This window comes from Macaca fascicularis, chromosome 14, assembly GCF_037993035.2.
Source record: "Macaca fascicularis isolate 582-1 chromosome 14, T2T-MFA8v1.1".
NCBI lineage: Eukaryota > Metazoa > Chordata > Mammalia > Primates > Cercopithecidae > Macaca > Macaca fascicularis.
In genome coordinates this window covers 13716166-13741700 of record NC_088388.1, presented here as the reverse complement: position 1 = coordinate 13741700, position 25535 = coordinate 13716166, and the positions used below count along the sequence as shown (strand labels likewise).

Here is a 25535-nt window from a genome sequence, read left to right as displayed (position 1 = left end):
GGAAGTCCCAGGCATTAATTCATGAGCGCACTCTGCCTCCCTCTCACTCCACTCTTCCTGATTGACTCAAGTTTACCTAGAGACTCAGTCAGGCTCCCAGTCACTGAAGGTGCCCTGCTTTAGTAGAAAAAGTAAAGAGTTTGGACTCAGACACACCTGGACAGACTCTACCACTTTCTAACTACATGACCTTAATCATATTGCTCATCATGCTACGACTTAGTTTCCTGTGTGTAAAACGGCAGTTAAATCTATTATGGCATTGTTGGAAGAATTAAATAAAGTTTATGCAAAGCCAAACAGTATCCATTAAATGGCACATGATATTATGTCTAAATCAATCCTAACCTGATACTGAATATACCACCATTCTTTACCCACCAGTGACTGAGGTTTAGAATTTATTTGTACACATTTTCTAGGAGCCCTAAGCATGCTAACTCTCCTCTTCCTATCTTTATTCTGACCCTGTTTATACCACTGGGCCTCGGTTCCTTTACTGACCCTTTCAGCCTGAGTGACCTAGCTCTCACCATTCCCCTTCCCAGAAGACTAAACCTGACTCCTTGTACCTCTAGCTGCCAGATAGAGCCTGTCTGGCAAACATGGAGTCATAACGGTTGACAGGTTGGTGTTACCCAAACCGTCAACCACAGACCAATGCTGGAATCCCTTCCTTCCTTCCTTTTCCTTCCTTCCTTTCCTTCCTTTCCTTCCCTCCCTCCCTCCCTCCCTCCCTCCCTTCCTTCCTTCCTTGCCATTTCATGAAAACATAAATACAGAAAATGAGAATAAAGCATGCATCGCTTCTTGGCCTTTTGGCTGAGACTGAGTATGGAGAGTAGTATGTAGTAGCATGTAGTGACTTCCGTCTCACTGAACAGGGTATAGACCATTATGCATGCAGCTTATACAACAAGTTGTTAGTGGTGTGAGCTTCATACTGGTCATGCTCTATAGGACCACATTACAACATGTAATATGCTAAGGTTGGTTTGTCAACTCTAACTCAAGAAAATATATTTAAAAATTGAGAAAATTTAAACATTCTTTATAACTGATTATTCCACTGGGAAAGCTCTGCTGAAAATATTTGAAATAGGTAGTGAACTGTTTGTGTTTCATCAAGACAAGAAGCATGTTTGATCTCAACTTTTCAAAGATGTGCCTATGACCACAATCACTTATTTGTATATCTTTAATAATTTAATGATTATAATACCTCTTGCAAAGAAAAACTGCAACATGTTTTACAGTGGCAGATAAGATTAAAGGGCAAAAACAAACATTAAAAGCTTAGAAAAAGAACATTTAACACCTAGCAAGAAAGTGGTTGATGATTCTGATATTCCACATCTGCAATAAGTTATTACCAATCACTGTATGAATTTTATATTCCATTAAAAGGAATATAAAATTCAGAAGAGGTCCAAAATTTGAAAATTAATCTTTCTAGAATGCATTTTTTTCTTTTTCATAAATTTTATTGTATATATGTAAATATACAATATGATGTTATGAGAGATATATAGACAGCAAAAAGCCTCTGTAGTGAAGCAAATTAACAAACCCATCATCTCACTTAGTTACTCATTTTTTGGTTTTTGTTTTTGTGGCAAGAAAAGCAAAATCTACTCATTTCCCACGAATCCCATATGCGTTACAATTTTATTACTTACCGTCCTCACAGTGTACTTTAGATCTCTAGACTTGTTCGTCCTACATATCTGCTACTTTGTATCCTCTCATCTACATCTCCCATTTCCTCCGCCAGCCACTCCTGCTAACCAACATTTTGTTCTCTATATCTGTATATTTGAAAATTTGTAGCAAAAATGTTATCAGAAGAACTAAGTTGGAGGACTGACACTACCCAACTTCAAGACTTACAGTAACGAAGACAGTATGGTATTGGTGAAAGAACAGAAAAATGGATCAATAGGTGAAATCAGCCAGACACAAAAAAAAATATATCACATTATCTCAAAATCCATTTTTTGATCAAAAGGAAAAAAATTATAGATAGGATAAATTGTTGGCAGTGACCACCGATGGATTGAATATGTATTTTGAAAATATGATATCACTTGTTTTGTTATACATAAGAATTTTAAATAAATATTCTGTGTTTCCGGCCAGGTGCTGTGGCTCATGCCTGTAATCCCAGCACTTTGGGAGGCCAAGGTGGGTGGATCACTTGAGGTCAGAAGTTCGAGACCAGCCTGGCCAACATGGTGAAACCCCATCTCTACTAAAAATACAAAAATTAGCTGGGCCTGGTGGCACATACTTGTGATTCCAGCTACTTAGGAGGCTGAGGTATGAGAATCACTTGAACCCAGGAGGCAGAGGTTGCAGTGAGCCAAGATCATGCCACTGCACTCCAGCTTGGGTGACAAAGTGAGACTCTGTCTCAAAAACACAAACAAACAAAAATTATGTGCTTCTGAAATTATTCCAAAATTTCTTCTGTTTCTATCAACATACCTCTGTGAGACTGAGTTCTCTACTAGGGGTATTGTTAAAACAAAACATAGAAACAGTTTAAAAATGCATTATCCTCTGCAAGTAGCACTGCCATCAATCCAAGTTAGATTAAACAAATTAATAAGCAAGAAGTAAGTTTATTTAAATAGTGGAAATTTACATAGTAATGTACACAATGTTTATTCCAAGTGTGTATTATGGAATTTTAATGCAGGAAATCATTATTTCCTTTGTAATTTTTGTTTAGCTACAATTTTGGAAGAGCCAAAAGCTATGTGTCATAGTGATTATAATAGTTGTGGATCGTTGTCAGATTTGTAATTTTTTTCTGTTTTCCCATGTTGAGGTTACATTTATTAAAACAATTTTATGCCTACAGATTCTCATGGAAATGCTGGGCTTGAATTGTTGTCTATTTTATTTTCCTAGTTGTTTATTTTTATTGTATTTTACAAATGTGTTGGTCCACAATAAATTGAAATTTTTAATGGAAAAAATGGCCTTTCTCCACAGACAGTTTGTAAAGCATTCAGTTTTACGAGCATTTTCCTAAGCTAGGGATACTAAAGAGATTATAAAATGGTGCTGTAACTCCTGCCCTTAGAAGTTAGAGCATGTTTGAAGAAATCACAAATCAGAATACAACATGGAAGAATCACACTGTTAATGGCACTAACCACATGTTTAGAGAAGAGAACAGTGCAGAAGTCTTACCAAGATTTACTGCATGAGGTGGGGTCTGAAAGGCCAACAGGAGAAGGAAGGGGATTCCAGGTTTAAAAAACACTATTTCTTTTCTTTTTTTTTTTTTTTAAGAGGGAGTCTTGCTCTGTCACCCAGGCTGGAGTGCTGTGGTGCAATCTCGGCTCACTCTAACATCCGCCTCCCAGGTTCCAGTGATTCTCCTGCCTCAGCCTCCCGAGTAGCTGAGATTACAGGCGTGTGCCACCACGCTCAGCTAATTTTTGTATGTTAGTAGAGACAGGGTTTCACCATATTGGCCAGGCTGGTCTCCAATTCCTGACTTCAAGTGATCCACCTGCCTCGGCCTCCCGAAGTGCTGGGATTACAGGCCTGAGTCACTGTGCCTGGCCTGACATGATTTATTTTCAACTTTCTCTTCCTGCTGCCCGGATAACATTATTGAGGTTGATCATGTTATACCTTTCCAGACAGTAATCGTAATTCTGTGGGCTTTCAAAAACAATGCTGAGTTCTTTCTCCTTCAATTACCTTCAAGCCTTTCAGCAATATTATTGCCTGAAAATGTCATTTTCTTTTGTTTTTTTTTTTTTGTTTTTTTTTTGTTTTTTGAGACGGAGTCTCGCTCTGTCGCCCAGGCTGGAGTGCAGTGGCCAGATCTCAGCTCACTGCAAGCTCTGCCTCCCGGGTTTACGCCATTCTCCTGCCTTAGCCTCCCGAGTAGCTGGGACTACAGGTGCCCGCCACCTCGCCCGGCTAGTTTTTTGTATTTTTAGTAGAGACGGGGTTTCACCGTGTTAGCCAGGATGGTCTCGATCTCCTGACCTCGTGATCCGCCCGTCTCGGCCTCCCAAAGTGCTGGGATTACAGGCGTGAGCCACTGCGCCCGGCCACGAAAATGTCATTTTCTTAAGTTCATAACATTAATAAATCTTCAGCATCTTTTTTCTATTTTAGAAAAATATATAAAAATTTAAACCCACAAGAGAAAGAAAACCCTCAATAATACACAAAAAAAGAAAGAAAAAAGAAAAAAGAATCTGCAATCATGCCACTAACTCTTTTAACATATATTTAATGAGCCATGTGTGAGACACTGCCATACATGGAGTTGGAGGTGGGGATAGATATCAGCCCCTGCCCCAAGGATCTCTGGTCTCAAGGTACTCATTTGTACCTGAGATACAACATAAAATAAGTGACTGGAATGTGATAGGACACTTCCAAAAAATAAAACAGCATGCCACTATTAAGAATTACAATAAATAGTCCGGGCGCGGTGGCTCACACCTGTAATCCCAGCACTTTGGGAGGCCGAGGTGGGCAGATCACGAGGTCAGGAGATCGAGACAATCCTGGCTAACATGGTGAAACCCCATCTCTACTAAAAATACAAAAATTAGCCCAACGTGGTGACACATGCCCGTAGTCCCAGCTACTCGGGAGGCTGAGGCAGGAGAATTGCTTGAACCCGGGAGGCAGAGATTGCAGTGAGCCGGGATCGCACCACTGCACTCCAGCCTGGGCGACAGAGCGAGACTCTATCTCCAAAAAAAAAAAAAAAATTACAATAAATATGTTTATTGACATGAAAAGCTACTTATAGGACATTAAGTTAAGTTAAAAAGCAGGTTATAAAGTACACATACATTATGATCCTAACTTGATTTTACTAAATTATATATGTATAAAATACATGTATATGCCTACGAAAGTTTACAAATCAAAATGCAAATGCTATCATCAATTATGTCTGCGTGGTGAGATTGAGTGCTTTTTCTCTCCTTTTTTTATTATCTGCATTTTCCAATTTTGTCCATCTAATTTAAAAGGCATTAAAATGCAGTATGATATTGCAATGATTAAGTATCAGAAAGCTGGAGAAAGTAAATACTAAAGTGTTTGGGAGGGTCAGAATAGGCTTCCCAGTAAAAATTAGAGGAAGACATGAAAGCACAGCATATTCCAAACTTTACAATTGCATCTACATCACTTAAGGTGAAAAAGAAACAACCATAAAAGGACTTTGGAACTACAAAAAGATACAAGACAAATTGGTTTGAAGCACGGAAGTAAAAGTTGCCTATAAAATCCAGGTAAATACCTGATACTGGCACACAGATTGGAGCAGAGAAAGAGGAAACCGAGGTGCCAAAGGAACAAGTAAGTCCATTGAAACGTCCTTGCTTATCTCTCCTCCAAATCAATGGGCACAAAGTGGGGCTGGTCTACCTGTGTGGGTTCTATTCTCTAGATTGGAGGGATGAAGACAAGTTCTTGACTCTATGTTGAGGCCAGTTGAAAAATGAGGAAAAATAAAACCATGAATGAAACAAGAAAGAAACGAAACAGAAGAAGAATGAAAAAGTAAGTTGATTGCTATACAAGAGATAAAACAGACTCCAAAAAGAAAAAAAAAGGCTAATGCTGGCCGGGCATGGTGGCTCACACCTGTAATCCCAACACTTTGGGAGGCCGAGGCAGGAGGATCACCTGAGGTCAGGAGTTCGAGACCAGCCTGGCCAACATGGTGAAACCCCATCTCCACTAAAAATACAAAAATTAGCTGGGCGTAGTGGCAGGTGCCTGTAATCCCAGCTACTCAGGAGGCTGAGACAGAATCACATGAACCTGGGAGGTGGAGGTTGCAGTGAGCTGAGATCGCTCCATTACACTCCAGCCTGGGTGACAAGAGTGAAACCCTGTCCAAACAAACAAACAAACAAACAAACAAATAAATAAAAAACTAATGCCAAGAAAGGTGAATAGTGAATAGTAGGTTTAACTGTATGCCATTCCATGAACATAGACCAAAAAGGACGAGGCCATGCCCCACTGGGTGCTTCATGATTATGTGGCTACCACAGGACAACACAGAACACAGAAGAAATACTGGAGCCCTTGGTTTTATAACACATTTTAATTAAGGTGCTTCTTTCTGACAAGAAAACAATTAAAATAGGTGGGGAAAAAACATTCATTTTCACCAGGTTAGCATTTTGGGAAAGGTGATAAAAGTGTATATCTGTGGATGTACTGGGTGATTTTGCGGAAATGATTCAGTTTCATGTTTTGCTTTATGCTATAAAGTACTCTTGAAAATAATAATCATCTTCACTCTGTCAAAAGTGAAGTTAGCATGAAAATGAGGTAGAAAGAAACTATAAAAAAGTAAAATTTTTCCCATTTTATTTGAAATAATATAATCACAGAGCAAATTGGTGAGGTTTTCTCTAATTGCTTTAGTCTTGTACTTTTGATCTCATCAGAGTTCCAATAATTTTATGTGTTCCTTGTTCTTAAAAATTGCAGTTGTTCTAATTTTCATTTTAAAAGAAGGACAAATGGTGGTAAATATTTTATTAATTGTCAAGAGAACAATCCCACTAAGACAATAGGTGGAATCTATAAAAGGAGTCTATTTATTAGTTTCCCTTCTCATGTATCATTTACAGAATTGTCTTCATTTCAATTGAATAATTAAAGAATCAGAATTGGCTGGCTCTGTCTTTAATTCTTTTCATAAAACCAGAACTTGACCCAGTAAAAATGTATTCTGAGACTAGTCCTAATAAGTATAGGCCTAGCCATGATAATCTGGGTTCTATATGAAACTTATAGATCTTAGTCCAGAAACCAAATAGCAGATATGAAAGGAGAAACTGTGGATAAATAAATGAAAAGTATTGAGTTTTCCTCATAAAATTTCTCGAGACAAAAAAAAGCAATGATCAACAGCAAAGGATAATGTAATGAAATCATATACATGCAGAAACGTGGACAATTCTTTAACTGTATGCTTTTTAAAACCTCAAAAAAATTCTTGTTCTGGCTAATTACTGTACTCTGAGTACCCATCTCCTATATCCTTGCTCTTGACATTGACCCTGTTCAATTCCTTGTATAAAATTTCCTTATGGCCACATCCACTGCCTTAAACAAGATAGAATACCTTGGGACCTAGTAATAAAACAATAGTTTCCTTTTTGAGCTCTTGCCATGTGCCAGGCACTATTCCAACAGTTTTGCATAAATTAGGATAACTTGATCTTTAGACTAGCCTCTTTAGGTACCTTCTGTCATTTTACAGTTGAGACATAGGAACTAACAGGGATTTCATTAAGAAACTTGTTTAAAGCCCCAGACTTAGTGAAGTAGCAAACTGAAGATTGGAAAAGAGGGCTTGAGTAATATTTGGCCATAGAAACCAGATCCATAGTATGTATAACCTCACATTCTCAAATGCTATTGGGAGTTACGTGGTGTTACTCTAAGAGTCACAGCTATGGACTTGTTTCTTTTTCCTTGTTTAAAATAAACTTTGTGGGCTAAAATGTGTTTCCTTCTTTTTTTTTTTTTTTTTAGACGGAGTCTCTCTCTGTCGCCCAGGGTGGAGTGCAGTGGCACTATCTCGGCTCACTGTAAGCTCCATCTCCCGGGTTCATGCCATTCTCTTGCCTCAGCCTCCCAAGTAGCTTGAACTACAGGCGACCACCACCAGGCCTGGCTAATTTTATTTATTTATTTATTTATTTTTGGATTTTTAGTAGAGATGGAGTTTCACAGTTAGCCAGGATGGTCTCGATCTCCTGACCTCGTGATCAACCCGCCTCGGCCTCCTAAAGTGCCGGACGTGTTTCCATTTTGGAAAAAAAATAAAATCCCTTTGTCATCAGATATTTCAGAAAGGTGTTTTCTCCCTTTTCATTGAGTTTTCAACCATTTTCAGTTGCATCTAGCATCGGAGAGTAAGGGTTATAAGTGCAGGTTCTGGATTAAATCCTCTCATTGTGAAATGGGGATATTAGTAGAGTACCTACCTCATGGGGTTCTGTAAAGGGTACAGAGATAATGTATCTCATGCACTTAACATAGCGATAACAGAGCCAACCCCTGTGGTTGGAATAGGCACAGTCCTACATACTTTGCCCAGAATAACTCCTTAATACTCAAACTGACTCTCTAAGGAAGGTAGTCTTTTTAGCTCTATTTTACAGACAGAAAACAAAGGCAAAGAGAGGTTAACGAACTTGCCAAAGACACAAAGTTGGGGTTAGATCCCAAGTTCATCTTCCTAAACATGACACTATACAGACCCTACTGTGCCTACAATAAGTCTTTAATAAAGGTTAGCTCTCTACACACCTCGACTAAAGCTTGCTAAAGAGAATCCTTACTAACTTAATTACTTAGTCACTAAGAAGTTAATCTGGTTTATAAACTCCTCTCTATGGCATCAAAGACAGAAGTTTTGTTGTTGGGCAGTTGCAGGAGCAGAGTCAATACCCTGTCACCAAGGCTGGCCTGGAAAACAAGCTACAGTGATGCTGTATGGATGACTGGGGGTGGAGGGGGATTCTGAACCAACAGCCAAGAATCCCATTTTCAAGTCCTAACTCTGCCACACGTTTTCTATGTAACCTTGAGCATGTCACTTAACTTGACTCAGCTTCAATTTCTCATCTGTAAATGAAGGGGAATGAGACAGGATAAATGGAAAGGGTCTTTCCTACCCTAAAATTTCTGGATTCCATGAGCACAGGGTCTGAATATGTGTCCCTGTTAGATACCAGTGAAACACTGTACCAATAGGTTATTCATAGTATTCATACTTCATACCAAGAATGAGACATTCATCACTGTAACTTTCTTGATACTCATAAGTACATGAAAAATTATTTGAGAAGACCTCAAAAAAAGGAATCTAAGGCTAATGACAAATTTTTTAAGTGTCATAATTTTTTTTCAAGAATTAATAGTCATTGTTGTCCATATCCAGTTGTATTGGCTTATTTCCAACAAAATTTCCCTTGGCTACATGGGGCCTGAGATGCTCTAAGCTTTCAGAAGGACAGAAATGAGTAAGAGCATTTTTCCTAAAGAACAGGAGAATCATCTTAAATGGGCATATGTGAACCATCTAGTTTCCCAATTACTGGCAAATAATTTCAATCTTGGACTGCCCTCTTTGCCATACAAGTATTGTATTACTTGGCCCCTGTATTAGTTTTCTATTTCTTGATATAACAAACTACCACAAACACAGTGGCCTAAAACAATATATTATTTTATCTGACAGTTGTGTAGGTCAGAAGTGCCATACCAGCTCACTAGACTAAGGTCAAGGTGTCAGTAGAGTCAGGTTCCTTCCTGGAGACTCTAGGAAGAATCTGTTTCCTTGTTTCATCCAGCTTCTAGAGGTGACCCACATTCCTTGATTCATGGACGCCTTCCTCCATCTTCACAATCAGCAGCATAGCATCTCTCTAATGAGAGATGGGTCCGGGATGAAACTGTTCCACCTCAGATCATCAGGCATTAGAGTCTCATAAGGAGCATGCAACCTAGATCCCCAGCATGTGCAGTTCACAGCAGGGTTCACGCTGCTATGAGAATCCAATGCCGTGTTGATCTGATAGGAGGCAGAGCACAGGCAGTAATGCTTGCCCGCTGCTTACCTCATGTAGTGTGGCCAGATTTCCAACAGACCACGGACGGGTAACAGTCCTTGGCCTGGGGGTTGGGGATTTATGAGAATCATGTTTCTATCAGATGTTATGGACCATTATCTGTCACTTGCTCTCTCCATTATCATAGATAATTGACATTTGATATTTGGTAAGATTTTCTTTAGTTTCTTTTCTGGATAAACGTATCACTTTGGTATGTTTTGTGATACTTAGGACATCATGGTGTCATCCAAGCCAACAAGCCATGCTGGAGTATATGAAACCACACCCAACCCTTACTACCCACCAAGCAGCTTTACGGCTCCTGGATCTCAACAGCCTCCGGGTTCAATCAACTTAGAAAACCAAGCTCAGGGTGCTCAGAGTGCTCAGCCCTACTTCATCACATCTCCAGGAACCTCTGCTGTCAGTCAACCAGGTCAAGGAAATACACAAATGATAAATCCAAGCGTGGGAAGAGCAGTAATAAACTTTAAAGAAGAAGCAAAGGTACTAGGGGTAAGTCTACTTACTACTAGAATTTTAAACTCACATTTGCAAGGTCTTCTTATAAGTTATAGGAGAAGAGAATATCATCCAATTGCTAAAAAGTTTTGAATGTTATTCTGAAACTATCCCTTTTAGACAGAAATATTTAGTCTGCCTATAGACTTTCCCTTGAGTTCATTTCATTTTAGATCAAGCAAAAATATAACAGGAGACAGAGGAGCCTCCCTAGCTGGAGGATTTGGTAATATTGACATGACGGAAACTCTACTACATCTAGCTTGATCTCATTTCTTCAAAGGACTTTTTGGACAATCTCAATCTCGTCTCCAGATTGGTTACAAGTCAGGTATTTGCATAAAGGTGAATTTACATAAAAATGAACATTGATGGCTGCCTCCAGAAAAGGAAACTACAAATGGGCAGTCTGGGAAAGGCTGAGTGTGAAAGAATTGGGGGACGTTCCATCTGTTGTGCCTCTCTCGCCAATATCCTTAGAGATGCTACAGCGTAACTGTCACCTTATTCCTACAAAGGAGACTCTGAACTGACCACCTTGTTTCTGTAGGCATTGTAAAAACAAAAATGCCCTATTTGTAAGAAAATTCCACCTGCCTAGGTAGAATTGTTACTCCCTTCGCTGTGCTTTCCAAATACCTCATTCATCCCGCTAGTACAATTCCACCAAACTATATTAAGTCTCTCCCTGTGAATAGCTTGAAATTCTCTGCTGGAGCATTCCGTAAATGAATGCTCATTATGTGCCAGAAAATCTTCTAGTCATCTTACTACCTATTTCAAGTTGTGATGTTTTAGGGAAGTAAAAATGAGCCTAAGTTCTCTTGCAGCAGCCTATTTACTAAGCTGTGGAGGTGGCCCTTCTGATCCTCTTCCTCCCAGATAGAGGAAATTCCCCACTTCTAATAAGCCAATGGGACAAACCCCCCATACAGCCAACCCCACATAGGTGCTTGGAAAATATCACCGAGTACAAAGCAGGTGCAATCTCTGCCTTTACAGAACTTTTGCCCTAGTGGGGGAAATCAGACTGTAAACATAAGAAGGAAGTAAAGTACTTAGTGTATTAGAAGGTGTCGAATGATATGGACAAAACAAAGAAGTGTAAAAGGGCTAAAAAGTACCAGACAGTGAGGAGGCAGCAATTTCAAGGCAGTCAGAATGGGCTTTCCTTAGAACATGACATTTGAGCAAAAACCTGAAGTTAGGAGTGAGCCCTGCAGATATCAGGGAAAGTGAAAACAACCAGTGTAAAAGTCTTTAGATGAAAATATCTGTGATGTATTTGAAAAACAGGGAGAAGGCCAATAAAATAGAACAGAATGAGGGAGGGAGGGAGCAGTTGTCAGGAGGGCAGAGGAGTGGCAGAGGCCACAGCTGGTGAGGCCTGCAGAGCAGAAGGCTTTGGCTTTGACTAAGTGGATGACGAACCACTGAATCACGCTGCCTGGCACCAAAAAGGCGTGTGATAAAAATACTTTAAAAGACTATGAAGTTTTGTTTAAAGCTCCAGTTGGCAGAAGCTACTTCCTCTCTCTGAAGATTGTTATTTCTATACCATCAGCAGGCCCCAGGCATCACGACAGTGCAGGGGCCACAGGTGGCAGGACGTGGCACACCTGTACCAGTCAACTCAGACCTTAAAGTGCTTCTGTGTCCACAAATGCAGACAAATTGTATGTCCAAATTTTTAAGTGTGTCCTATAGGCAATTTTCATCAGTAAATGGTACAGCCAGGGCTGTAGGAGGAGAAATGAGGGCCAGTACAAATCCAGATCTAACTGTCCCTCATCAAGGTGACAGCAAGGATGAGGATGGGAAGTTTGTGGCCAGATGGCTAAATTGCTGCTCTAAAGAAGAGTTGTAAAAACCAAATATAAAGTCTAATACAGGAGTTCTTTAAGTGAGATAGGCTAAAGGAGGCCCATCATGCCTCTGAAACTATATGCAAAAGTATGGTATGTGTGTGTATGGAGGTGCAAGAATAATTTTTTAGGGAGAAAGGTTCACGGTTTTTATCAAAGTCTCAAGAAACTGTTAGCATTGTTTATAAAACTGGGTTTTTTTATTTTAATTCAATTTACTTGTGTTCAGTAGCTTTTTATTGAATAAATACAGCAGTCTTTGTATTTGCAGTCTTCCTGGATAGATAAGGTGTAAACATGGGGAAAAATAAATGACAAATCTACAGTCAACTTTTGGACCAATCTAGAAATGGTTATTCCTCAGAAATCTATCTTTATTTACAGTGAAGGAAGGTTCAATAAGAGGTACAAGGAGCTAAAAGATGCATACCTTACTTTTAGTAATATATGATTGGTAAGAAGAATGGTAAGAAAATGATTGCACACCTGCAACTTTTTAAAAGAGAACAATATCAATGAATACAAAATCAAGTAACAAGGTGTGTTTTATGTCATGAGATGCAACAGAAATTTAGAAAAAAAGAAAAAAGATTAATTTGGTGTAATCAAGAGGGCTTCATGGAAGAGGTAGAGCAGAGCTGAGCATGGGGGAAGACAGTACTGAATAGTTCAGACAGGCTCAGCAGTCAATGTGCTGCGGTAAATTCCCAGATCTGCCCCTCAGGAACTGCATGACCTTGGATACAAGGTCTCACATGTCTTTATGTCTCTGGGACTCAATCCAATTGTGGGAGGACTACATGAAACAATAAATGTAAAGTGTTCAGAACATGACTAAGCACATAATTCATGCCTTATAAATGGTTTTATCTTCACCAGTCCCTTTACCCGTAACTGGGATGACCCAAGCAGAGAACTGATCCATCTGAAAAAGCAACTACTGACATCACAGTTAAAGTATTTTTTTTCTAATAGTCTTTTAGAGGCCTTCAGAGATACTAACACATGATTAAGCAGCTGTACTTTCTGAAGAATTCTTCCTGGGCCACCCCAATAAGTCTCCCCAAATACCTCAAAACAAGGCGCTTCACTAAGGGCTACCTACACTCCAGTTATTCTAGTGTATGTCAGAATCTTCATGGCCCACCTCCTGCTTCAGATGCGTGCCTGAATGACAACCATGGATCTCAGCAAAATTGACAATCAATAAGCAGGGGCAGCAATGACAGTAATGTTTCACACGTCTGAAAGTGAAGAAGTAATTTTAAAATGGTTGTTTTCTTTTTTCAGGTAATCCAGATCATGGTTGGATTGATGCACCTTGGTTTTGGAATTATTTTGTGTCTAATAGTAATCCCTTATGGAAGAGTACTCGGTTTTGCCTCTGCTGTTATTAGTGGATACCCATTCTGGGGTGGCCTTTCTGTGAGTAGATTGCTAGAACACCACTCCTTCTTGGTTTATAAAGTATTGATATCTCCAGCCAATTCACAACTCATTTCTTGATAAAGCCCTACATCTGAGGGCTGGAGAATTTAGAAAAATTAACAGCTCTGAATGAGCATAAAAAAATCAGGAACTTGTTTACCATTTTAAATAGGAGCTTATTCCATTCTTTAAAATGTAATCATGTAACCAGCAAGCCAAAGTTTTGGTTTCCTACTACATTTGAGATGGAAATGTATGTATTGGGTGGAGAGAGAGAGAGAAAAAAAAAAAGGTGATTGAAAACATGATTAAAAATATGCAAGTAAGTCAGGCATAGTGGTATGTGATTGTAGTCCCAGCTACTTGGGAGGCTGAGGCCGGGGAATTGCTTGAGTTCAAGAGATTGAGGCCAGCCTGAGCAATATAGTGAGACCCAATCTCCAAAAAAATTTTTTTAATTAAAAAAATGCAATTGATTATGAGAAGGGATGGAGCGTAAGCCTCAGAACAAGGAAAGCTTAGACATTATGAGTTCCTCATGGGCCAGAAATTAAGGAGAAAATAAAAAAGAAGTCAAGGACATACATGCCTGAGAGTTACCCAGAAAATTTAGAAGTGCAAGAGAAAATTTTGAGAAGGAAGCTAGATGAACGTAAATAGACCAACCTTTTGTATAAAGAGAAACTCCCAAGCACAACCAGTTAACCCATTTCTCAACTAAATTTGTCCATTTCCACAGTTCATTATCTCAGGCTCTCTCTCTGTGTCAGCATCCAAGGAGCTTTCCTCTTGTCTGGTAAGTTAGACTGTTTCTGCTTTTTGAACCCCTTTAAAGATTAGCTTAACATATTGGGGAGGAAAATTGAAAAGCTGGATTTGGGAAATGCAAAAGAGAGCACCTTTCCCAAAAAAAATCTATTGGTTGCCTCATGGTCTGAGCGCTGGGGTAGGAGAGTGGTCCACACAGTCTGCCACTAAGAAATGGCAGAGTTCCACATCCTGACTCTTGAACTGACAAGGGTGAGAAGTAGTAAAGATCAGGGTGGTTTAAGCTTTAACCTGAAAGCTCCCTGGTTTAGTCAGGTCACACTCGATTATGGGAAGTCCAAAGGAGAATCCAGGAGCCAGGAAATACCTACTAGCCACATCAGTTACCAAGTCTCTACTGTTAATTTGCCACTTCTCAGCTCTGTCTTGTATTTTTATTTTCATATTTTTGCGTCTTTCCTACTCTTACTCAAGATTGGGTGTGTGTTTTACAATTCTTTAAATTGCCATTAAATGAATCTAGCCTGTTCCGTAAGAAGAGTTTATAAAAATGATCAGTAAGATGGGACCTTGAGTTCTGTTGGTCACAGAGCCCCACCTATTGCAATTTCCCGGTCTACTATTGAACTAGGAAAAAGAAAGTGATTTACCAAGAATTAGAGTCAACTAGAGCAGAGGTGGTGTCAAAATTATATGTAATCCAGCACAAGAGGGAAGAATAGGGAAAGAGGAACACAGGATTGTGTAGTTCATGCTCTTCCAGACAAAACAAGAATAAAATAATTTCGTAGTCCAAAAACAAAATAAAGCACCCTTTCTCTGCATCCTTTAAGGATCCTTCCCTCTAATTGAGATTGTCCAAGCATAGATTCCATCCTCTTAGAGGAGACAGCCACTGACACTTACCTAAGACAATTTTTCCAAGAGCTTTCAGAGACCATCAGGAGGCTCTAAGGCATGCTGCAGTACAAGCACATTCTAAAGAACTCAACTACGCCACCCCTAGCAAGTCAGCAGCAGATCTGCTTTCACAATTATTCTTCTGCATGTTAAAATCCTATTGTAGAAACTGGGGAAAGATTTGTAGTCACCCATACACCTCTGCCCACAAAAGCTTGAAGAGTTTCTCCTTCTAAATTTGGGGGTGCATATTTAGTCCCTAGAGAGACTTAGGGTTTTCATTAATTCCTAAATTTTTCAGCAAACATGTTGTGTCTAAATACTTTGCCATCTATAAAAATCAGATGCTATCATACCACCTCATACAAAAGCTGTAAGAGTTAAGTGAGATAATTTAAATAATTTAACACAGTGTCTGCCACAGAAAAATGCTCATTAGAAGTTTTTTCATTTTTTATAAAGAAAATATAGTTGTTATTGTGCATGAGGCTTTTAGTAAAAACAATAGATGAGTGCCTGCTTTATATGATTTACATTTTTCTACAGCTTTTTAGAAGTACCCTACCTCTAGGCTGCATATAGAATAATGTTTATGGTAATTACCCAGAAGGGCAGAAAATAGAATAATTTCAACTTGAAAATTTGTTTTGAAAGTTCAAAAATTAAGAACCATGAAATTTGATTGATTCTTATTTCATTTAACTTCAGTGATCCTGTATATAATTGATTTTTGCCTGCCATCTCCACTAGGTGAAAGGCAGCCTGGGAATGAACATTGTTAGTTCTATCTTTGCCTTCATTGGAGTGATTCTGCTGGTGGTGGATATGTGCATCCATGGGCCTTACCAACGGGTCGTAAGTATCCCATAATCCACCATGTGCTTGCTCTCTTTTCAGTCCTGTAAAGTGGGTCTATGTTTTATCTCTTAATACCGTACACCAGCTCTAATGGAAATTTTTTTTTCTATTCTAGCCCCACCCCTAGTCATATGATCTCTAGGACTATAGAATAAAGTGAGAGGGTTACCTCTACAGATAGACGGAGGCTTAAAGGACATCCTTTATTGGCCCATCTCACTGTCAATCAAATGAACAATGGGGAAGGGTTTCTAAAATTGTCCAAAAATTATTTTCCCAACATTTGAAATTCTATATAAATAAGGTAGTCAAGCTATTGAGTGTTTTTTGTTAAACTTCAGAGTAAAGTATGAAGTGAGAGGTAAAAGACAGGGATAAGACATCCGATTTTTACAGAGAAACCCAAGGAATGAAGCAATTGCAAAATGAAGCACATGCCTCTGAATGTGCTCAAAACAGAATCACACATTCATTAGCCTTATACAGCCAAGCATGGACTCCGACCTTAGGAGGAAATGGGTGGCCCAAGGGCAGGAATGCTTACCATCTATAAGGAATGGAGGAACATGGTATAAAATGAGGTTGGACTGGAAGCTTTCATTCTATCTCAATGGCCACGTTAAGAAGTTTGGTTTTCATTCTGTGAGCAATGGAAAACCACAGAAGAGTAGTTTTATATGTTTTGTTTTATTTTACGTTGGGGTTGGTTTTGCTTTTGCTTTTCAGTTTACAAAGAGCAGAGTTTATTAAATTACTGTGGGATATATATATCTTAAGAAAGACACAGAATGACTTCCTTATATATCTAGAACATATTAACATTAAGACAATATCACAATATTTTGAACAAATAAACATAATAACATTTCTCTTATCAGTTCACTCAGTACTGTGTAAGTAATTCTGTTCCACTCGATCTCAGAGTGGCAGGCTTATGAAGCCATCTGCTTCTCAACTAAAGGGTTCTGAAATCCTGACTCCAACCATTGGTATAATCTGAAAGTTGTCTAAGCACTCCCATCAGATGCCTGTCCCCTAGAGTATGTTCTTTGAAGTGTCAATAGTTGGAATTGCTGGCACACTCCTTTTCCACCAAGTTCTGAGACAATCCTTCTTTGTTAAAAACGTAGAAGAGTTTTAGGCCGGGAATTTGAATGATCACTTTTGTGCTTGCAAAGGACAACACTGTTTGCAGCGTAAGGAAAAGCTTATATAAGAAGGTGTATTCGGTTGTTTTCACACTGCTGATAAAGAAACACCAAAGACTGGGAAGAAAAAGGGGTTTAATGAGCTTAGAGTTCCATACGGCTGGGGAGGCCTCACAATCATGGCAGAAGGCAAGGAGGAGCAAATCATGTCTTATATGGATGGGGGCAGGCAAAAAAAATAGAGCTTGTGCAGGGATCACAAAACCATCGGATCTCATGACACCCATTCACTATCACAAGAATAGCATGGGAAAGACTCGCCCTCATAATTCAATCATCTCCCACCAGGTTCCTCCCACAACAAGTGGGAATTATGGGAGCTACAAGATGAGATTTGGGTGGGGACACAGAGCCAAACCATATCAGGAGGCAAAAAAAGATGAGAAAGCTTCTTGGTAAATAAGGCAGAGTGAAGCAGGAACAAAATTCATCTTCCAAAATACCAAACAAAAGAACAAAAAGTATTCAAAAAAACAGCTTTCAAACTGGCATCCAAGTAGAGAAAAGAATCATTCTGATGCTACTCAAAGTAGCTGAAAAAAAGCACAGCTTTTAGACCTCACTCTTGTTTCCCTAGAAACAAAACTAAGGAAAAAAGGGAAGCCAAAAAAATTACTGAGAAGTCTCACTAACACTCTTGAGTCTGTAACTGAGAAGGCTGGGGTGGAGAGTAGTCAATTCTGCGAAAGGATAAAGCAAATCCTGTATGGTACAAGACCATGGGTAGTACCCAGGACCTCAGGAGACAGAAGAAAGAGCAACACCTTCCCATACCCTGCATGGTACCCTGCTACCAGCAGGGAATGAGCAGAAATGCACAGGAATAAACCTCCAGTCAAGGAGCAGGCCTCCGTACTAAGCATTTAGCAGGCTCTCAGAAGACAGAAAAAGCAAAGTCCATGTTCACTAGCAAGAACTGTGCTCAGGGCCAGCTAAGCTATATCTCTCCCTGCAACAGCTATATGTTTACATTTAGAAACATGGATATGAAACAACAGCTAGGGCTCAAGTTGTAATGGAAGCAAGGAAGACAAATGGGACCCAAATAAACAGAAGTGTGAATGAAGGAAAATTCACCTACACTGTATCTGATCAAGTAGAAGGCCTGTATAGAGTTCAAGGGAGCTTAACACTTTTACTTAAAATTGAAATAACATGATTCTGTTCTTATAGATTGATGCTCCTCTCTCTTGATCTCTGTTTTTTCCTCTCTCACGGCATCTTTCCACACATCCATTCTTCTGCCTTTTCCCTGTACACACAGCGCTAGGATAACAGCCATCAAACATTAGTTTTGGTTATTTCTAAGCAGTGGCATTTTGAATGATCCATTGGTTTCTATATTGCTTGACTTTTTTAACATTTTTATTAAAAAAGCAATGAGGCCGTCACAAAGGAGAAAAAAACTACCTTCTTTCTAATATTTCTAAACAAAATAGCCTACTTACCAAAAGGAAAGACTTCTGGTATTTTAAAGAAAATTCAAAATAACTTCACACTCCTCTGAAACAAGCATTCGATGATACTGGAAGAATAAGCATGGAGCAAGTTGAGTATAAGCAATAGCACATTTGATGAGTCAATAATTTTTGAAGCCCATGTGAGGCCCTCCTGATTAGCCAAAATTTCACTATCTATTTGTGATTTCAGCCTTCTAGACAAGGCATTTCAGCCATGCTGATGATCTTCTCCCTCTTGGAGGTCTGCACAGCTTGTGTCACAGCTTATTTTGCCAACCAAGCAGACACCACGACCAACATGGTGAGTTGTGTCTCTTCTTTGTAAAATAATCTGAAGATGCCCTGGAGAAATACAGACTTGTGTCTGCTAAATCCTACTATGGGCTTACCAGAATGCTCTTTGTCCTTCACTCTGATGGTACCAGGAGAAATTGCATAGAATTGTAGTAACCTTATTGCTGGTTTTTATTCATTCTTTCCAGCCTGTCCTGGTTATTCCAAATATGTATGAAAACAACCCTGTGACACCAGCGTCTTCTTCAGCGCCTCCCAGATGCAACAACTACTCTAACTAATGTCCCTAGACATTAAAAGAAAAAGGGGGATCAGTCTAATCTCATGGGGAAAAACTGCTTGCAAAAAGTTCTTAAGAAGATGTCTTTTATTGTCCACAATGATTTCTAGTCTTTAAAAACTGTGTTTGAGATTTGTTTTCAGGTTGGTCGCTAATGACGGCTGTATCTCCCTTCACTCTCTTCCTACATTACCACTACTACATGCTGGCAAAGGTGAAGGATTGGAGGATTGAAAAATGATTCCGCAACTCTCTTAAAGTTAGAAATGTTTCTGTTCATATTACTTTTTCCTTAATAAAATGTCATTAGAAACAAAAGCCTTTTTCAGTGTGTTTAAAAAATTGATTTTGATTTGATATTGGTTGTAGAGCAGTAGATCTGACCTATACTCCAAGAAGATTGATAAACCTTCTTTGACGATGATTTTTCTAGGTGTCCAGTCACTGGAGTTCCCTAACTCATCTCCTCCTCGTCTTTTTGTTCAGAAAGCAAATGTCCAATTGCCCTTGTTGGAGGTCACATTATTCTATACACTAATATCATCAAACATCTTGCCTCCTGAGTATCGACAAAATTTTGCTATTTACAGAGTATTTTCATGTACGTTAAACTAACCTGCAATGGGACAACAGTAGGACAGGGTTGCTGCACTGAGGGGTTTTCATTTGAGTTTGGCTTTTTGTTTTTGGATTGTGGGCACATTTATAAGCCAATTAGAACAATCAAGGTAAGAAAGAAGGGATGAAAGACAGTGTAAGTTTCAAGAAATCAAAAGCACGGATGGATAACATCACCTAAGTCATGAAGAAGGGCAGTTTCTCTACAAAATAGAAAGGTATCATTATCACAGATACCCACAGATTTGCAATAGTGGCAGTGAGGATCTGATGTGATGGCTCATGTCATCCCTGTCAAAGCAGTAGTGACGTCATGCCCAAGGTAGGGGCATAGGTAGAGTCAGAATACTGAGCAGAATGGTAACATGGGAAAAGTCATGGAACTGGAGAATAAAGTGGTCAGAGAAATAGGATTGCCAAGCTGTATGGAGGGCACACCTGAGGATGTGGTAACAAACTCAGAGTATGAACAAATTGCTCCTGCAAGGTCCTGCTGCTAGATCCAGGCAAACTATGGATCCAGGAAACTCTCTATTTGATTTTATCCAGGGTTAAGGTTTTGCTAGAGGAGATGACAAAATAGCAGAAGGGCAAGAAAGCTTAGGACACTGTAAAAAATACTATTTAAATGATGGACTGTGGAATCTAAACTGGATAAGGAAGGAATAATAGTAATAATAAAAGCAACAATAAAGAAAAAAGACAGATTGATCATAAATGGAGAAATCTGCCTTTTCTCCAGGAGCTGTTGTGACAATAAAATGAGATAATGTTATATAAATATGGTTTGAAAATAGCAAAATATTGTTCCTTTTTGAAATCTTAATATTATTAAAGAAGAGGAGACAAATAAATACAAAAAGACTAGGCAGATAAATCAAAATCAGGGAAGAGGCAGATGAGAAGAATAGAATTTTTGCATCTGGGAAAGCAGGTGTATTATGTCAGGTGAGAGTCACATAATTTCAACGTCCTTGGCCTGCCTGGGTCCCAGCTATTCAGAAACTTGGGTGATTAAAAATGCTGTGTCCTTCACCATGAAGCTCAACAGCTCAGCAAAAGTGAAGACATAGATTTCGTGGTCTGAGGGTTTGGAAAATGAAAGGCGCCCCCAAAATGTGGGGAGGATGGTATATTGCATATCTATACATGTAAAATAAGCAAATATAAAAGTAACTTACTTTAGGTAACAGAAGCATTTCCAGCAAAGTTCATTTTTTAAATTTCTATCAAATATATTCTATTTTTCAATTTACTTTAATAATAGTAATAATAACAGCATATATTTAGCCCATTCTTTGTACCACTCACATTCCAAGCACTGTTTCAATGCTCACAACAACCACCTGTGAGGCAGATACTACTATTAGGATCCTATTCAGATGAAAAAACTTTGGCAGACAGGTTAAAAATCTTGTCCTAAGATACGTAGCTAGCAAATGGTGAAGCATGGATTTGAATCCAGGCAGCATGACTCCCAGGTCCGCACAGTTGCCCTAACCATTATTCTCACTATTCTTATAGTCTTGGATAGAATCAGACATTTGTAATGCCAAAACAAACAGAAATGTTTCTCTACAGTAAGCCTGTAATAAATTTGGAAGAAATTGCCTTATTCGCTGATAGGAGAGAGGAGATTTAGTGGTATAAAAATACAGTTGACACTTAAACAACATGAGTTTGAACTGCGCGGCTCCACTTATGTACATGTTTTTTCAATGTGGGAAAAGTCATGGAAATGGAGAATAAACTGATCAGAGAAACATAGGATTACCAAGCTATACCGAGGGTATGTTTGAGGGGGTTTTAGCAAATTTATGCTATGAACAAATTTCTCCAGCTGGGCCTGTGATCTGAGACCCTAGAAGGTGACTGGAATAGAAATACTATATTGCAACATAGAGGTCACGTGCCTGCTGTGGTATTATTTAAAGCCCTTATGGTATTTTCATTCTGGAAAATCTTTTTTAAATGTTCATTTTTTTCATTCATTTGCTTAAAAAGAAGTATTACACTACAACTTGGTGATGAAAACTTTGCTATTCCATAAAATTTAGGCTTTACATATTTTTTTCATGTAGGGTAATATAAAATGAAATGCAGTAAGATTTATCTACATGTCAGTGAACACATGCTTTCTTCATGCACAATTAATGCTGGATTTGCATACAAAGACTTTGCCTATGAAATATAACTTAAGCTACACACACACATACACATTACACACACATCTCAAGTACTTTCTATATTTAGTCTCTTCCTTCCTCAGAAGAGCACAGATCATTATTAGATCTCTAGGGCTCTAGGATGTCTTCTACTTCTAGATTCTAAGGCTTTAGAGAAGGTCGATTATTCATCATGAAACACATGGACTCAAGAATGATCTTTCAAGAATCTATAAATGTATCTTAGATAAACATGTGTCATTGATTCATGCCGGGCCCAAACAACATTTCTGAAAGCTCTCTTTCCCAGAACATGTTTGCATTTGTCACAACCCTCTAATAATCCATCACAATTGTCCCCTTTTCCCACAGAGCACATGCTGGCTAAACCTACCCTGAGTTTGGACAACTGGGGGTGGGGTGCAGAGTCCCTAGGCATCTATTTGCAGTGGTGATTTGCATCAAGGAAAATATGCCACCGAAGTTTTGAGTTCAGGTATCTGATGCTCGAGCTGAAAGATCAGAGTCCAGTTGCCCACCTCACCTAGGTGACCAGGTCTAATCCCCATGGAGAAAGGGCTGTGCTCCACATTTGTGCATGGACTATACCCAGGCTCCTCCTCTGTAAGGAAGACTGAAGAACATACTAGGCTGTTTGAATACCTCCAGGGCTCTGGTGCTTTGGGAGCCCTGGGAGACAGCACCTGTGGTAAGGCAGCCTTCTCTCAGAGAAGCTGCAGCAAGGTGGGAGAAGACTACAATGTATCTGGAAAGTGGCTGTCCCATGCACTCAGCAACAGCTCAGCCGAGGCCTGTTGGAGAACAAATGTGAAAATTCTGGGGACTCCCAGAAATGCTCTGGAAATGGGGATTTGCAAATAACTGGGATCATTCTTCAACGCATGAGGGTGGAAACCAGGCCAACTGGGCCATAAGGCTAATGTGTCCTGCTAATTCCCACAGGCTGGAGAGGCCTTGGATATCAGGGTTTTCCTAAAACTTCCTGATTTCTGCCTTTTTCTCTTCATTTTGCATTTAAAACAAACCAAGCAAATTTATAATTTGTAACTGTTCTCTCTTTTCGCCGAGCTCTCCACCTCTCCCTCAGTTCCCTGGTTTCACTCTTAAAAACAAATCACTGTTACTAAATTCTAGCACTACTAGCAGTGCTCAACAGGCTTCATTCAATCTCTTTCTCCACACACACATCCCAGGGGTCTCTATTTCGCTTAAGTCTCATGCACAATCTCACTTTATATTTCACAACTCCTCCTACTCTCCCAAGTATTTGGCAACGCTCAAGGATATGGTATGGACTTTTAGGCCAAATGTCATTTCATATATTCATACAATGCTACAATGTGTACTTCAAGACCCTAATTTTACAGATGAGAAATGAATTCAAAGAGTAGAGGAGGGGAGTACACACAGCCAGAACTGGAGCTGGAAACTATCCCTAGACCTTATGATTTCTTCAACAATATTCTTTATGCAGTTCCATGACAGTTACAACACAGAGCTCTTTCTGAAGGAGGCTTAGAGCGAGAAAAGTGGGTAGGAGGATGGGCTACAAATTCTGGAGCTAGACTTACACTGCTGGAGTTAGAATCTCAACTCGAACATTTATAAGCTGTGCGACTCTTTACTTTGCCAAACCTTAGCATACTCATCTGTTAAAATGAACATAACAATGGTATGTACATCACTGGCATGTGGTGAAGTTTAATTAAAATAAGCAATATAAGGCACTTAACATATTGCCTCAACATAGTAAATGCAAGGAAAAAAAGCAAGATAAGTTTAAGCCATTAATTAGCATTTTACTAAAGAATATTATATAAGTGATATAGTAAACATATGAAAACTGAAATCTACTATATACATGTATGTGTACCTGCATATATATATATATCTATATACATATAGATTACACTTTACATAAATATACATATGTATGGATATTGCATTTCTACAATGAATTCAATTGTTTAGTTTCCTCAGTTTGCATAGATTTCCATTTTACTTGACTAGAACACCCTAGTATAAATAAATAAAATTCCTCAAAGAAATCTGGACAAGTTATTTTATCAGGGCTCACAGCCAACAGGGTCCTTGTAATAATCCCCAACAATGGTTTTAACATTATATAGGTATTGTGGTTCCAGCACATTTTCACTAATGTCTTTTGTATATTGGGAACCAATTCAAGAGAAATTAACAACATGATACACATGGAGAAATAAAAGTCATATTGGATGTCAAACCATGACTGATTGATTGCCTCTTCATTGCTGAAGAATACAGTTTTTAACAACCAAAAGTTAAAAAATTAAAGTGAATTCTGAATTTCCAAATCCAGTTTATAGGTACTAAGAAGATCAATGTTGCTTTTACTGATCTGTGATAGTAGCAGAAAAAATAAGATGTGCCGAGGAACCATGCCTGTCTCATAGTTTGGCTCATTCTTCTATTTTTGCCTATGTTTACACTGAATGTACATTTTGTTCCCAGTCCAAAAGACTGATCAAATCCATGATAATTTCCAGAGACTATTGGCCAAATCTTAAATGAAGAAATATATCACTTCTCTCACAAATAGCGGCAGCAAGTTACAATGGGGGTCCATCTCATCAGAACTGGCTCTTTCTACTATGGATTCTAAAAAATCCATAACCCTGGGCTTGAAGACACAGTTCCTCTTTCTACAGCAAAGAGAATGCTTAATATTATCAGAGCCCTGTCTGCTCATAGAGAAGAAACTCACAAAAAAAAAATGCCAGAAAATCAAGTGGTATATTACTTAAGAATAAAACTATTACCTTCAACGACATACTGACCAATACAAAACGTAAAGACTTTAAAAGAGCCTGGTTTTTTTTTTTTTTCTTTGATTTGAGGGGACTTTGGAGTCTCAATGTAAGGAAGCTAGCTGTGAGACTAAAAATAAAGTTTCTCAGCTTACAGTTGATTTTTCAGGCAATAAAAGATCTCGATGGCTTTCAGACACACTCATGATTTAGCTTTTGCAAATAAAGATGTTGGAAGCACAGAAAATTTCTTTATGAAAGAAAAATCTGTCTTGTTTTCTGCATGTTTTACGCACTGGCTATCATTGACTAAAAATTTACATTACAAGCTGGAATTTTAACTTTTCCACAATGTCAATTTAATTTTTCCATGAATAAATGAGAAATGGCATTGAGTAGCTGTTCTCCAGGTACTTTAAACGCCTCAGTAAGTCATGATAGCTGCCTAAGAGGATGGTCTGTACTCCTCATCTAAAGGACCTCTTCATAAACACTGTGTTAACTACTGTCTACACTTCAGATAGAAAACTGGCACCATGTATTACCCAAAAGGTAAACCCACCTCAGCAAGTGGATCAAACAGTCCTTCCGGTGTCTTGGTAAGTATTACTCTCGTCACTAATTTCCTTCTTCGGTTATTTATGTTTAAATAAAAAAAAAGTGAGCCATTGATTCCGCCATTTCACTCGAAAGTGCACCTTCAAAGTGCACTTGTGGTCAA

General features: G+C 38.8%; 1 protein-coding gene and 1 long non-coding RNA gene across 3 annotated transcripts in view; one reads left to right on the top strand and one right to left on the bottom strand.

The window, feature by feature from the left end:
* Positions 1–25535, bottom strand: part of LOC123568791 (uncharacterized) — a 144457-nt gene that overhangs the window by 36512 nt on the left and 82410 nt on the right. The window lies entirely within an intron of this gene.
* Positions 9879–19364, top strand: MS4A12 (membrane spanning 4-domains A12). Of its 2 annotated transcripts, XM_065529684.1 has the most exons (6): positions 9879–10157; positions 13319–13453; positions 14196–14252; positions 15875–15979; positions 18841–18951; positions 19133–19364. In XM_065529684.1, the coding sequence occupies exons 1-6, from the start codon at positions 9879–9881 to the stop codon at positions 19223–19225; spliced, it is 780 nt and encodes a 259-aa protein (XP_065385756.1). In that variant the 3' UTR covers positions 19226–19364. The 2 variants fall into 2 exon arrangements, with proteins under 2 accessions (XP_065385756.1, XP_065385757.1); XM_065529685.1 differs by lacking the exon at positions 13319–13453.